Genomic DNA, 16909 nt, shown 5'->3' with positions numbered 1-16909 from the left:
AGGGTACTATCTCTCACAAGGGGGAAAGACATAGACCATCAGATCTGTTTATTTTAGGGGAGTGAAGTAACGTTTCACGTTTCTTTGTAAAGCCGTTCCATGAGGAACCGACTTTTGTGAATGACTTTTGTCTTTTTCCAATGAACTCTATGTCTAGTGTTGATGGAGTACTCTGCAATTCCAGACTGTTCAGGTTCAAGGTACTGAATATACGACTTGTGTTCTTCTAACTGGATCAGAGCAGATCTTCCTGTTTGTCCGAAATATGATAACCCACAAGAGCAGGGAATCTGGTAGACACCTGGATAGCTGAGATGTGAGAGCTTGTCCTTTGGAGATGTGAGGAATGTAGAGATTTTTCTGATGGGTCGAAAGGCAATACAAATATTTAGTGGTTTTAACACTTTAGCTATGCGTTCGCTAATGCTTTGCACACAGGTGATAGGTATATGCATTGTCTCTTCTGTATTTGAAGAAGATGCATGACTACTTCAGCATCCTCTTCAAATGCAGAAGAAACAATGCATCTACTCACGGTATTTCCTTACTGAAACTTATGATGAAGTCATGTTTCATCAACAGTCACAATACAAGCCAAAAAATCTGCACATGATTTCTTAAAATGACCCAAAATCCCTTGAGATGACAGCACACGTTCACTCTTTTGGTTGGCATTCAAACATTTGGGGACCTACTTCACTGAAAACTTCTGTGTGTCCAGATGTTGGTGGATAATGACCCCTAACTCATTCCCTGGATATCCCCAGAGTCTTTGAAATGTTTTTGGCTGGTATTATTTCTTTATCATCAAGGATCATGGCATGAACTGCATCGATATTTTCAGGTGTGATCATTGTGGAAAGTCTTCCTGACCTGGGGGCATCTGTTGCCTCAGGATGCCAACTTGGCCACCCATCTTGCAGTTGATGGAATTGCTGAGACACAGTCCCCTAAAGTTTCACATAAAGTTTGGTGAATTTTAGTTGAAGACTTTTCTTGCAGCACAAAAAACTTAATGATGGCTGCACCTCTCTGTCTTTGAATTTCTTAAAAACCTCTGACGTGTCTTCTTATATATCCTAAAAGAAAAAGAACAAATTATTGCAATTTGATGAAACATGAGGGTTAAAGGGTTTTAAGATATGTCCTTTCTTGTGGTTATATCAGTTGCATTAATATCATTTGTCAGTGCAGTATGATCACTGTCACCAACCAGAGGCAGAACAGCCACATCTTTAACTGAAAAAAAAAAGCATATGACACTTAAATCAAACCCCAACCTTAAATTTCTTCTGTTATGTTCTGCTTGAGAAAATCATGAGACAGAATAAAATCAAATTTATTGAACTGTTGTGAGTTATCTCGCAACAGTCCAGTAAATTTGAGAATTTACTGAACTGTTGCGAGAATTTACTGAACTGTAGCAGAAAAATTTCATTACATGAAATATTTCTGCTACTCAAGCAACGGTCAGATAATTAAAATCAAATATGTTGATTACTCATATGCAGTTTATTTGCTTATGCATTTCATCATCACTAGCATACAAAAATGTAAAAATGTATGCAAACAGTTTTTTTTTCTGTGGAAAAATCTGAACCATTCAGAAATGAACAGTTTGAAATATGGTCAATGGCTTGCTGTCACTCTATAAACTTCATGTTGTAAGAATGACAAAAGATGGTAAAGTCATCCACACAGAAGGCATTAGTTGGAGGAAGTTGTTCAATTAGCGAGTTAAGTTTGACAACATGGCACTTAATATAAAGGGTTTCCCAAAATTCACGCAAGATGTAAATTTAGCGCCATTTGTGCGGTTAAAGTGTTGCCAATGAGAAAATAAAGACAGCGTGACAGCTGACAGTTCAGGGTTATTAAAAATGGAGTGCTACACGAAAGAACAATGTATTTTCATTGTTGAGCAATATTTTAAAAATAATGAAGGTTTTGCAGCTACAGTTCGCAATTTTCGTACAAAATATGGTCGGAATAGTGATTTAACTTCATCAACTGTGAAAAGATTAATTAAAAAATTCAAGGAAACTGGATCAATTAGTGATCTTATATACTCTGGCCGTCCTTCAACAAGTCGTTCAACAGAAAACATCAAAGCAGTTCATGAGAGTGTTGCTGAGAGTCCAGGAACATCAATTCAGCACCGTGGTCTTGAATTGGGCATTTCGAGAAGCTCTCTACATCGTATTCTCACAAAAGATTTGCATCTTTATGCTTACAGCTCAATTGACTCAAGAACTGAAGCCTAGTGACCACACACAGCGAAGAGAGTTCGTTGAATGGATTATGGAACAACAACAAGTGGATGCTTATTTTTCGAACAAAATCATCTTCAGCGATGAGGCTCATTTTCATCTTGACGGCTTCGTTAATTGACAAAATTGTCGCATTTGGGGTTCAGAAAATCCACGAGTGATTGTTGAGAAACAAATGCATCCACAACGTGTCACTGTTTGGTGCGGATTTTGGGCTGGAGGCATCGTCGGTCCATTCTTCTTCGAAAATGCGGCTGGTAAGGCAATAACAGTTAATGGTGCTCGCTATCGCGACATGATAATCCAGTTTTTTGTGCCTAAATTGCAAGATATGGATGTGGACGACATGTGGTTTCAACAAGACGGTGCCACATGCCATACAGCCCGAGAAACAATTCAATTACTGCATGAGTCATTTCCTGGTCGTGTAATTTCCTGTTTTGGTGATCAGAATTGGCCGCCCAGATCATGTGACTTAATGCTGTTGGACTTTTTTCTTTGGGATTTTTTGAAGTCTAAGGTTTATGCCAACAAGCCCACGACCACCCACGCCTTGAAGGAGGAAATTGAGCGCTATATCAATGAAATTCAGCCATATTCATGCAAAACAGTCATGGAAAATTTCGACAAAAGAGTGCGTGTGTGCCAGCAAAGCCGTGGAGGCCATTTACCCGATATGCTATTCCATGCATAACCCTATACAGTACGCTTTATGAATCAATAAGAAATTACAATTTTTAATTAAAAACCGTGTTTTCTATCAAAATTACTTCTTGCGTGAATTTGGGACACCCTGTAGAACATCATGAGATTGCCTCCTCTGGAAGAAAGGGCCGAGAGTGTGTTGATCCAAGTCAGTTCTCTGAAGATTCGGTTAGATATAAAGTTTTTTTTTAATAAAGAGAGGTAAATTTCCTTTGAGATCAAAGTTGTTTAGGTCTTTCAATATGCTAAATCTATTGTCAAATGCTTTTTTCCATGTCAAAGAAAAGGTTTTTTTTTTTGTTTTGTTTTGTTGATGTAAGGTTGTTTTTTTTCTTTTCACTAGAGGTCACACTAATAGAATAATAGTTGATCAAATCACTGTCACTTTGGCATACAGTTTGAAATGTAATGAAGCTTGTATTTGTGTGTATACTGCAGATGATGACCTTAATATGAAGGTCAAAATGTTGGGAAATTAAAATAATTATTTATTTATTATTTTTTTTTTTTTATGTTTCTCCACCTATGAAAGATATGCAAAACTATAGTACATTTTGTACCATGGGAGGGATAAGGATTTTTTTTTTCTATTTTTATCAACTTTATTTTATTTTATTTTATTTATTTTTTTTTTTTTGATATTTTTAATTAATTTTTTACATAGTCCAGAAACCCTGCTCTAGAGATCAAACATGGAACTTTTAAAACTTCAGGGCCTCCAATAAGTAGGGAAGCAGTCTCACACCAAGTGATGAAATTCATCTTCCACCTAAGGACAATCACAAACATCCATGCCATGGCAGAATTCACACCCACATTCTGTTGGTTGGAGAGCAGGTGCGCAAACCACTCAGACAATGAGGCTGACAGGGAATAGAACAATGAATAGAAATGGAATAGAATGATGTTTTTAGATACCAGATAATGTTTGGAAAAGAGACTGCTGTTTTCTAGAAAGCATAAAAAACAGTTAACCATTTTTCCCAAGATCTCGCACAAGCAGCTATTGAGCAACTGGATGGTATTTTGGTGCTATTTGTTGGAAAGACCATACTCACTGCAACTGCCTTTTGCCAGGATTTCAGAAACTCATTCTCATAGAAAATTACATTTTCAATAGCAGTTGATCCATGGAGGATGCTCAAACTTCTCATAATGGATGTAATTTGGTCCTATTACAGCTGATATAAAATGAAGAAAAGTAGTACTTCCTTCCTGAATGGCCTGTTATAATCTTTCAGACTGTTCAAAGTAAACATAATTTCATATTTTTCTGCTTTGCTTTTTCAAAGCTGGGAATTTAGATTTTTAAGAGGATGTTGCTAATGTTTTAGGGAAAAAACTATACTCATGAGTATCTGTAATCACTTTGGGGTGAACAACTGCATATCATTCACTTTGTCCGAGGATCAAAGAGGGGAAGTTGGAATATGTGTCCTTCGTTTTCTGAATTTTGTTCCAGATCTCCCTAATATTTGTTGATCTGGTGACAGAAGATGAGAACTCGATGACAAGTCACAAGTCCTTCCAACTTAACGTTTTGAGTATGCAATTGTGGCAGCTTATATTATACACTCTGCAATGCTGTTCACCACTTTATGCAAAATCAATGAAGGATAAGTACCAGGTTTTGCATACATCTCCTGCAGACAAAAGCAGGAGATGTATGCAAAATGTAAGCACCAGTTTATGTTTCAGCAAAATGACCTTGATATCATCCATGTTTTGGTGGAATCAATCAATGATAATTCCACTATAAAAAGCTGTAATTATTTATGTTTGATGGATCCATCTGGCTTCTAGTTTTTGTGAGGATCTGCTTGTCTTGGATTTTTCATTTGTATACCATAAATGATTCCATTACATCAAATTCTAGCAGATTTGATGTAATAGAATCATTACATCAAATCTGCTAGAGTTTAATGTGCGTCTTCAGAAATGAGGTCATATTCGTTTTTTTTCTTTGATCTGCTCTATTGAGATTGTGAATAAAGCATACCATTAAAGGATAATGTAACTGTGAGAAGGTGGGACAATCATGCATGTTAATATCCCCTTAGACTCTTTTTTTATCATTACCTTCTTAGCATGAGGATTTTACACTAGATGCTGTTGTGGTATATCTTTGTTCTGCTTGGTCTCGATTTTTCGAATGTTCATCATTCCACCTTTGGCATGCTCAAGAGTAGACTATTGTTCCCCCTTGCGATTATCACATTTGGGTGTTTTGCATTTACAGCCTTTATTTTTATCTCTTTACTGCCATGTCAGTAAAGAGCATAAAGTCAACCAAGTTTTCACTGATGTTAAAGATTTTGGAGTATTAAATGTAATAATGATATTCTTAGTCAGTACAAGAATTCATCTTATGTCTCTTATGCTTATCTTTAAATTCAGAGCAAATCAGGAACATCAATGATGTTCCTCCCCCTGCAATATCTCTTCTCTTCTGTTGAGAAGTTTAAAGTATTGTAGGAGGGATACTGTAATTGGTATATCCCTAACTGATGTTTAATGAAGGAGTTTCACTGAGAATATCTCCTGAACAGTTTCTTTTAAGAGATTTTAGGAATCTTACCAAACTTTCTGGATAAAGAAGAGTGATATTTTCCTAAACAGGTTGACCTACTGAATATATAATAAAAAAAATGGTATATTTCTTGGTGTGTTCCGATGCTTTCTATTTCTCATTCTTATTGTTTGATTATATCACTATGGTTTCTGTAGTTGGTTCACACTTCTTGAGGGTCCTTGATAAACATGAGGATGAAAGACTCATTCTCAAATGAAAAGAGAATTCAATGCCTGAGTTACCCATCCATCAGAGTCACATATGGATACCCATTCTCCAGCAAGCAATGACTGCACTTGGAAGTGGAATGCTACCTGGAATGCCATACTGGCACCACTGCAGGCTTCAGACCATGACATAAGGAGACTTACTGCAATACGATTGTTTTGTTGCAGGCAAGCCAGCCATCCAGGATCACTTATCATGTGAAGCATAGTCCGTAGCAGTGCAAGACTAGCAAGATCTCTCCTTCCAGATGTTCACAGCAAACACAATGGCACAGTAATGATTTCTGCACCACTGTGAAGAAATATAGACAAAGATGAAAAATGAAATGGGCCAGTATCATCAATGGGCGGTTCCCTGCCAATGCAAATACACATCCCACTTAGAGAGTAACATGTCTGGTTTCCTCAAAAATATCATCAGAGAAATCAATTTTCCCAGTTATGGACTTTACAACTGTGTTATAAATAACTCTTTTAATTTCCCGACGTTTCGATCTTCATATTAAGATCATCATCTCAAGCATATACAAATATACAGGACAAGCTGAGTTACATTTACAGCAAGCTAGAGAAACAATGATTTGATCATAGGTTATTCTCTGACCTCTAGTGAAAAAAAATTTTTTTTTTAATATTAATTATTATTTAGAAACTACATCAAGCTAAATTCTATTTATGATAACATGAATAAACATTCTTTCTTATAGACAGTTTTCTTTCAGTACAATGATGTCCTATTTTTATTTTTGTTATTTTTGATTAGGATCCTGGATTAACTATAGTCCTGTTTATAGTTACTCTTAGAGAGGAAGGTTCCATGGGTCGAATATGTGCCTTCCATATGTTTGGGATTTTTAGACCATCATTATTGTTCAGATTAGGGTGATTGATAATAATCTCACAGGTTTCCTTAAATTTGTGTTCATATGAACCAGAACATGGTATGATTATTATCAATTATTATTATCAATCACCCCAATCTGAACAATAAACATGGTCTAAAAATCCCAAACATATGGAAGGCACATATTTGACCCATGGAACCCTCTTTTCTAAGAGTAACTATAAACAGGACCATAGTTAATCCATGATCCTAATCAAAAATAACAATTGTAATACTAAAAATAGGATATCATTGTTACTGAAAGAAAAGAAAACTATCTATAAGAAAGAATGTTTATTCATGTTTATTATAAATAGAATTTAGCTTGATGTAGTTTCTAAATAATTAATTTTTTTATTTTCACTTGAGGTCATGCTAGTAGAATAACCTATTGTCAAATCATTGTTTCTCTAGCTTGCTGTATGTAATGTAACTCAGTTTGTCCTGTATATTTGTATATGCTCCACATGATAATCTTAATATGAAGATCGAAACGTCAGGAAATTAAGAGAGTTATTTATAACATGGTTGTAAAGTCCATAATTTCTAATATGAATGCTGATCACCGTGCAACACTAAAAGAAAGAATTTTCCCAGTTAATTTTATTAACAAAATAATTGAAAATAGATGAACTTTAATTTAAAAAAGTATCACATTTTCAAAGATTTAAAAATAAATAAAATACGTTTTTATCATTACTGGTAATTAGTTTACGGAATTAACAATGCATATAAAGTATATTAACTAAAGGTAACTTTAATGAATAACTTCTATATTTTGGCAACGTCACATTGCCATCTTCAGGAACATAAAGATATGGTATGTGCACTCAGGAACTAACACAAAGCAAATGAGGAAGAAAGCAAGAAACTAATATTGTTCCTAAAGTCCTAATGGTGCCCTCTTGCGGGCTAATTTGGTAGTCTTGGCCGTTGGGCTGAAGTTCTCATAATGAAAGTCTCCCAAATTTGGGGCAGTTTCATGCACCCAAATTTGTTGAGGTTAGGAACGTTTTTTAGAGCTGCTGAAGATTCTTTGAATAATCTTTCATATTTAAACTTGCTGCGATTAATTATTTTTGTTTTCTTCCAACGAATTTTATGGTGGGTATCTAAGGCATGGTCTGCCAGCCCAGAGCGGCTGTACTGGTGAAAACCGGATGTAGTCTTGGTGTTCTGAAATCCTGATATTTGTTGTTCTGCCTGTTTGGCCAAAGTAGGACAATTTGCAGCTGCAAGGGACCTGGTATATACCAGGTAGGTCTAGGGGAAGTGGTTTATCTTTGGTAGAGCGGATAAGGGATGCCAACTTTTTATATGGTCTGTAACAGGAAGTAAGGTCATATTTTTTGAGGATATTGGTTATTTTCTCAGAGGTGCCCTGGATGTAGGGGATGGTGATAGACTTGGTGTAATCTTTATTGTGGAGGGGGGTTGTGGTTTACAGGTTTTAGTATTTTTTGGATTTTTTTGGGGTTATAGCCATTGGCTAAGAAAGTGTTGAGGATGTGGTTTAGTTCAATAGTCAGGGCATTGTCATCTGAGCAGATTAATTTTGCTCTGTTATATAGTGTTTTTATCACCCCATATTGTTGTGAGGGGGGGGGGGATTGCTGGTGAATGTATCTGCCAGTGTGGGTGGGTTTTGTGTAAACAGATAGATGTAAACAGAAGTTCTACAAACAGATAGAGGGGACAGCCATGGGTTCACCACTTTCCCCACCCTTGGCCAATTTCTTTATGGAGACATTTGAAGAGAAAGCCTTAAACTCCGCCCCACAAAAACCCACTATTTGGCTTCGTTATGTGGTGGATGATGTGTTTGCTATTTGGCCACATGGCTCAGACACACTCCACTCCTTCCTAGCACACTTAAACAACCAACACCCCAGAGTCCAGTTCACCTTAGAAAAAGAAGAAAACAACACCCTCCCCTTCCTAGACACTTTAATCACCCAACAGCTTGATGGATCTTTGGTTTTCTCTGTTTACAGAAAACCCACCCACACTGGCAGATACATTCACCAGCAATCCCCCCCCCCCTCACAACAATATGGGGTGATAAAAACACTATATAACAGGGCAAAATTAATCTGCTCAGATGACAAGGCCCTGACTATTGAACTAAACCACATCCTCAACACTTTCTTAGCCAATGGCTATAACCCCAAAAAAATCCAAAAAATACTAAAACCTGTAAACCACAACCCCCCTCCACAATAAAGATTACACCAAGTCTATCACCATCCCCTACATCCAGGGCACCTCTGAGAAAATAACCAATATCCTCAAAAAATATGACCTTACTTCCTGTTACAGACCATATAAAAAGTTGGCATCCCTTATCCGCTCTACCAAAGACCAACCACTTCCCCTAGACCTACCTGGTGTATACCAGGTCCCTTGCAGCTGCAAATTGTCCTACTTTGGCCAAACAGGCAGAACAACAAATATCAGGATTTCAGAACACCAAGACTACATCCGGTTTCACCAGTACAGCCGCTCTGGGCTGGCAGACCATGCCTTAGATACCCACCATAAAATTCGTTGGAAGAAAACAAAAATAATTAATCGCAGCAAGTTTAAATACGAAAGATTATTCAAAGAATCTTCAGCAGCTCTAAAAAACCTTCCTAATCTCAACAAATTTGGGTGCATGAAACTGCCCCAAATTTGGGAGACTTTCATTATGAGAACTTCAGCCCCAACTGCCAAGACTACCAAATTAGCCCGCAAGAGGGCAACATTAGGACTTTAGGAACAATATTAGTTTCTTGCTTTCTTCCTCATTTGCTTTGTGTTAGTTCCTGAGTGCACATACCATATCTTTATGTTCCTGAAGATGGCAATGTGACGTTGCCGAAATATAGAAGTTATTCATTAAAGTTACCTTTAATTAATATACTTTATATGCGTTGTTAATTCCGTAAACTAATTACCAGTTATGTCTAACCAACGTATAAGTCTTGCTACTAGAGTTTTTATCATTATATATATAAAGACCTATAAGCAAAATTTCATGCAACTAGAAATGAGAAAAATTTGTGCATCCCAAAGCAAGCAGAAGCACTTATTCAACAGTATGGATCATAATGCAATTAATTAACATGAAATATTTTCTCCTGTGTACCAGTTAAATATCTGAATATTGACAAAATTATTAACAGAAAAAAAAAATTTTCATAATACACTATAGTAAAATTAATTTACTATAAAAGTCATCCCTCCATTAACCATTACTGTTACATGATAATGCTGGTATGGTTCTACTGTTGCTTTGATTATTTTCAAGGGTATGCCATAATAACTTAGAATTTTGAACATTCTTTGTCTATTGATTGAATTGAAGGAATTTGAGAAATCTATGAAATTAAGATTAATTTATTTATCTTAATTGCTCCTTTTAGAAACCTCTAAGGCAGTGGATGTGTTCAAGAGCAGTATTTCTGTTTTTCAAGAAACTTACTTGATATTTAGTAAAATAGGTGTTACATATGGTTAGTTTAGAAGCATCCTGTTAGAGATTTTTAGTGTGGTAGGAAGCAATGTGAATAAGATGATACACATCTTTATTGCTTGTATGTGGAAAATATATGACTTCTGCATTAATTCAACCATGGCATCTCTTGTGGGTCAGGCTCCCACTGATGAGACCTGGACAAGTGTCAAAACTAGTCTGAGTAGTGACTGCCCTCACAATGCATAGCATTAAAAGTCTGAAAGGATGTGTGCCATGTATTATAGAATACTAAGGCAATTAATGCAAAGTCATCAGCCTCTATGCACAAGTGACTTAGTTGTAAAGATACTTCATGTCCAAATTTTGTTTGCTTACATTTGGATAAAGGATTAGAATATAATTTTGACAAATTTAATTTAATTAGGAATCTGACTTCATATCAGTTTTTGATTCCCACTGACGAAAGGTTATAAACCTTTAGTAGATTAATACCATGGGTGGATTAAGGATTAATCAGTTGGTATCGATATCCCATCAATATCAGGTGCCTAAGTATCCCATAATGCAGAGTACATTTCCTTCTGGATGTGTATACCGCTATGCATTATGAGAAAGGTCTCTATGTAGACTGGTTTTGGCTTGCACTGAGGTCTCATCTGTGGAAGTTGAAATGGCCTAGTACCCTTCCCATAATGCGTAACAATATATTCATGTCTAAAAGGAAGTATATTGTGCATTATGGAATAATGAAAGTATTGATATGAAGTCAACAGCCAATATATACAAGTGGCCTAGTTGTAACAATACTACTGCAAACTCTGTTTGTTCATGCTTGAGTAAAGGAAACAGAAATTTCTATAAATGTTATGATTTCTCAAACCCAATGGGACATGAAAGATCATTAAGTACAAGGTTTTCTGGAATGAAAACTCATTTGCAAATGGAAGATCATCCTGTATCACCAACTGGGAACAAGACAGTAACTCACAACACAGTTGATTCTATATAATGTAATTATTATTATTATACAGGTATCTCCATGGATTCAGAAGACTCATCATGGAAGATCTATTTATTTACACACTAGCCATCATTCACACAATACCTATCATATTTCTCCTTAAACTCATTTATTGATGAAGCATCCAACAACCACCTTTGACAACCAATTCTCCAACTCTAAGTAAAAAACCTAGTCCTAACACCCTTGTTAACCATACTCTTACACAGCTTCCACTTGTTCTCTCCCTTCTTGCCATTTAGGTGTAGATTTTGTAGAGTCTACAAAATGTATTTAGAAACATTAATTTTTAGATAAATTTTGGACTCTACAACCATGTTATAAATAACTATTTTAATTTCCCGATGCTTCAACCTTCATATTAAAGTCATCATCTGGAGTATATACATATATACAGAGACAATTTTTATATTATTTTTTCTATTCTATTTTCACTAGAGGTCATGCCAGTAGAATAACCATTGATCAAATCATTGTCTCTTTAGCATACTGTGTGAAATGTAATTCAGTTTGTCTCTGTACATATGTATATACTCCAGATGATGACCTTAATATGAAGGTTGAAACATCGGGAAATTAAAATAGTTATTTATAACACAGTTCTAGAGTCCATAATTTATCTACAATGAATGCTGATCACTGTGTAACACTAAAGGAAAAGTATTTAGAAACATATTTATAATAATAACAGTTTATTCTTAAGAATAAATGTAAAGGCAAGATGAATAAAGACAAGGAAATAATAGTTCCGCAAGTTCTGAAATGAATCAGAATGATGGGTTACTGTACATGCATTCTAACATATTTAAATATTTTTAAATCTCTTACAACACATATGTATTTACATATTATAATTACTTTGGTGAAATTATAACAGAACAAAAATCACTGTTCAACACTGCTGCTGCTATCAACAGGCTCTTTTTTTTTCCCCTCATAGGATCTTATGAATCCATCAATCAAAATAAAAATACAGTTACACGTCTTTTCAAGACTACTGTTAAGCTCAGAAAACATAACTAAATAACATTTCAGTTTATAAATGATATAAACTGGTGTGTATAAACAATATATTTCATTTTTGGAACTTTGTTGTTGTCTGCTAAAATACAAATTGGTTTTATACCTAAAAATAGCATTGAATCTGACCTTAATTTTATGGGACATTATAAAAATGTAGTTTGTGTGTAATTGCCATGGCAAAAATAAATGTAAATTTTTGCTAGCATTAAAACAATTCTAAAAAAGAAGAAGAAACATAAACTGGCTTCAGCATATAAAAATACACATTGGTGCCACTCTATCTTAACACAGCTAATTAAGAAAAAAAATCATTTATTTATTTCTAAATAATAAGAAATTCTTAATGCATTTGACTGATCCACACTGTTGAAAGAGAAGTACAGGAAGTAAACAAAGGAAATCATGCATAGATAAGAAAGCAGACCATCACCTAGCTCAGGTGCACTGCAGCTATGTTTTTCCTTGCGTAATCTAAAAAATCCTTTACCAAAGGATACCCCACTACTCTTGTTACGAGTTGGACGAAACTGTCCAAGACTTGGATGATGCAGATTTTGGAATGATTGGGATGATGGGTGTGTATTTACACCTTTTGATTCTAGAACAGTAGAAGCACCAGAAATGGAAGCTGGCAAGTTATCTTGAACAACATGAGATGCTGTACTAATAGCAGGAAATGAAGTTTCCAAATCTTGTTGCTGAAGCTGCTGGTGAAGCTGCTGAAGAACATCTGTCCCATGCTGTCTTGGTATGGTACCATACTGATTCCTGGATGGAGTCTAAAATTAGATTTTTTTTAAAAATATATATAATTTAAATGCATTTTTCTGACTCTTAAATGATAATATCAATAACTCTGGTCAACAAATTAAAACTTTTCTTAATTTGTTTTTAAAATTACATAGGATATTTTTATCTGGTCATAGCATCAGGACCAATCTAGCTAGACTTCCTCTACTTGGGTGGGGTGATCATGCGTATGTAAATGAAAAAAAATGCAGAATCTAGTCTCACAGGCAACAATATTGAATGGTAATCAATTCGGGATATAAAGGTGGTTGGGGACCTAAGGGGATGTTACAATTTCTATATACTAATGCTAGAAGTATCAGAAATAAGAGGGAGGAATTTTTGACATTGGTAGTGCAACCTAACAAATACATTATAAGTATTAGTGAGACTTGGCTAACAGCATATGATGCAGTTACAGGGACCGAATATGATGGATTTAGTATTTTCAGGAAGGAATAGTAAACAGGACAGGGAGATGGGATACGGCTGATGATAGCATATTAATTACAGCCAACAAGAGTAGAAGTAAGTCAGGCAGGTGGCAGCTCTTTTGAGACAACCTGGTATGAGATTTAGAACAACATAACAAAACAAAAACTTAGTTGCTGCTATAGGCCAGGGATAATGTGGAAGACATGCAACAGCAGATCAGCACAATGAATGAAAGTCAAGTAATTATTATGGGAGACTATAACTTCAGAGCCATAAACTGGAAGGAGGAAAGATTGTGTGGCAGGAAACAAATAGAATTTACATTTACTGAAAGATAATTACTTGAAGCAGAATATGATAGAGGGGATTCAGCATAAGAGTGTTGAATCTGGTTATAGGAGCAGAAAATCTGTCTATAACTAAGGTGGCTACACTGCCTCCAATTGGGGAGAGTAATGATCATGTGGTCTTGACTTGGGAGGTAGCAAAACATGTAAAAATCCCAGTTAAGAAGGGATATGTGTAGAACTACAAGGCAGGTGATTATGACATGCTTAGGAGACAGTACTGTAAAAACAATCATAATGTAAAATTATGAATATTTTTGCAATTGTTTGTGTTAGTATATTATTAGTTTTTGTTTCATAATAAGTATACCGGCACTTGCAATGTGCCCATTATTGATATATTATTGTAAAAATGAAATGAAAAGCATTTGAAATTGATGTACTTACTAGATTCTGATAGTTTGTAATAATTTCAGTCTTCTTTAATGTAATTTGAAAATTTGTTAAGTGTTGAGATATTTGTTGTTTTGTAAAGACATTTTCTTTACAAAAGAATCTCGTTACACTAACAGAGGCAAAGTGTCAGCCATTATATGTAACTTTTCGCTTGGAGTGTGCATGCTCACCCTGGAGTTTGATGGGGGATTAATAGCTGACAGAGCATTCGGTATCTGGGAATGAGGAAAACAAGAAGAGAGCTAATGGAAATTTGAGAACAGCAACCGGAGAACTTTGTTCTTAGGAAGTTTTTAAGAGTTTTATGTGACAGTGAGGAGAACATTAACACAAGATTCCGAAAAGGAATCTTAGAACTGTGTCTTTAAACTGGAGGAGTTGAGACTGTCAACAAGTATTTAGTAAATAAAAGAAGATATAGCAGTTTCTAATTGAATGTTCGAGGAAACGCTGAATGGAAAATTTCATCTTCTGTCTTAAGGACACCAGATTACTAAGGAAAAAGCAATTGGTGAAATTTGAAACTATAAAGTGGCTTAACATGAAGAACTCTGCATAGATCTGTTGTTTATGAAGTAGTAGAAGAAACGTCTTTCTCTGATACAAAAATTAGTAAATTGTGCATTAAAATGAACTGCAAGAAGTAAGAGTATTTATACTTCAGTGAGATAGGAGGAATACTATTGTATGCCATATAAGGGTGATAAGAAAGGATCCCATGGAAAAGAAGAAGAAAATTTTTATATTTTCAGAAAGGGCCTAACAAGGAAACTGACTCTGATGAACATTTTTGATGTTGTCAAAACAGAGGGTTTACTCTGGTAGAAGTGATTAAGTAATATGTCAAACAATCCAATAATAGAATGAATCAGAGAGTGAACGATTTTAATATTTTTGGGCAAGGAACTTTAAAGTGTAGATTTATTTTAGAAGGTCTTGGATCCAATTCATTTTGTAGATATTTATGTATTTTATTTAAAATGTATATATAGTTTTAGTTTCATTAAATGTATATATTTTTTTATTTAGTTTCAAGTCAATAATTCCAGATTCTAAAAGAAATAGTTAAAAGTCATTGCACCAATTGGAATTGAATCCTTGTGTAATTAATAAGCACTCGGTGTAAAACAATATCTTTATAGAGATGAATAAAAATAAAAAACAATCTCTATACAAATGGTGCAGTCAACAGGATTTGTTGTGACTTAACTTTATTTTAGACTCCAGAAAGTAATTTTGATTCAAGTGAAATGGCTACTGGAGATGGTAATTCTGGTAGTGAAGTTTCTTCAGTTAAAGATGAATTTTTTAAGTTAATTAATCCAACCTTTGTAATACCTTCATTCTCAGGTGATAGTCATGAAAGCATAGAAACATTTTTTAGATATGCAGAAAAAATTAGAGATTTAAGAAAATGGTCAGATTGACATTTGTTAATTATATAGTTTGCAATAAATTATTGGGCAAAGCCAAAACATTCTTAAACACATCCCCTTTAGTGAGAGACACTGACAGTTATGCAACATTTAAAAGTTTACTAATATCTGAATTTTCAAGTGTGGGAGAATTAGGATCTAACATTTGGAAAATTCACGAGTACATTGCTCATAAATTTAATGTTTCATTTGAAGAGAGATCCTCTTTAGAATGGTTACTGTTTAATCAGTTTAGGCATGGCCTTAAAGATAATTTGAAACAAACAGCATACAAGAAAAAGGTTAAAAATCTTGAACAATGTGACAGAGATATATTTATTCCACAAACACTAAACAGGTAAACTCCTTTTCAGTATAATGAAACCTGTTCTCCTAACACAGGTGCAGATAAAGTGAGAGAAGGGAAGTTTCAAAAATCAAAAGGTGTTAAGAAAAAGAAACAGTCTAAGGAAATTTCTGCAAATTTAACTAAAGGTGTTCCAGAATTTGAGTCCAAGGTACAATCACATGATATGGGAAAAATAGAGGAACATTTCTTAGTGAAGAAATAGAAAGACAGCAGAGACCAATGGTGAAGGTACAGGAACTTCTGTTTAAGATGATATCTGATTTAACAATATCCAAGAATCCTACAGATAATCAATCTTTCTCTTGCAAATCTAATGGTCTTGAAAGGAATAAAACATCTCAAAAGAAATATGTTCTAAGATGTTTCAGATGAAATAAACCTGGTCATTTTGCTAAAGACTGTTATGTTAGGGATAAACTTTGTTTTCAACATAAGAAATCTGAGAATATAGGAAATTTTGAAAATATTATAATAATAATAACAACAAGCAGTATAAAAATAATAACAACAAGGAGTGAAAGAATGCAAAGATGTTCAAGTGAAAGAAAGTATGAATGAGGAAAAGAAAGTAAAGTGCAGCCGAACGAGAGGTAATGAGATAGAGAGTGAAATTGTCGGAATGCAAGATTAAATGAAACAGTTATTGGAAATGAAAAATGAAATTAAGAATATGTTGAGTGATGTTAGACATCTATTGGAAACTAATGAAAATGTGCAAGAGAACAGAATGAAAGAAAACAGAGTAAAAGAAGTGATGAGTGATTCCAGGATAGCAGTATATGGAGACTCCATAATTGGAAGGCTAGTCACTGACAGAGTCCATAAGGTCTGCTATCCGGGTGGGAGAATGAGTACAATAATTAAGGCATTGGACATGAAGAAGAAACAAGCAAGAGAATTAGTTGTGATTGTAGGGACGAATCATCTAACTGGACATAAGAAGGATGTGAGGGAGAATAGCAGGAGACTATTGAGAAGAGTGAAAGATAACAGTGT

At 34.8% G+C, this 16909-nt stretch overlaps 1 protein-coding gene across 4 annotated transcripts in view; it reads right to left on the bottom strand.

The window, feature by feature from the left end:
* Positions 1-16909, bottom strand: part of LOC150092525 (liprin-beta-1-like) — a 494640-nt gene that overhangs the window by 169608 nt on the left and 308123 nt on the right. For 3 of the 4 annotated variants that reach the window (XM_090414366.1, XM_090414364.1, XM_090414367.1), the window contains one exon: positions 12592-12940. In XM_090414366.1, coding sequence (XP_090270492.1) covers positions 12592-12940 — 349 coding nt within the window. The remainder of the gene's footprint in view (positions 1-12591; positions 12941-16909) is intronic. The other variant, XM_090414365.1, reaches the window with a different exon arrangement.

The sequence above is a fragment of the Typopeltis vanoorti genome, chromosome 25, assembly GCF_054136105.1.
Source record: "Typopeltis vanoorti isolate ZY-2024b chromosome 25, IOZ_Tvanoo_1.0, whole genome shotgun sequence".
In the NCBI taxonomy this organism is placed as follows: domain Eukaryota; kingdom Metazoa; phylum Arthropoda; class Arachnida; order Uropygi; family Thelyphonidae; genus Typopeltis; species Typopeltis vanoorti.
This window is presented reverse-complemented; position numbering and strand designations above follow the sequence as displayed.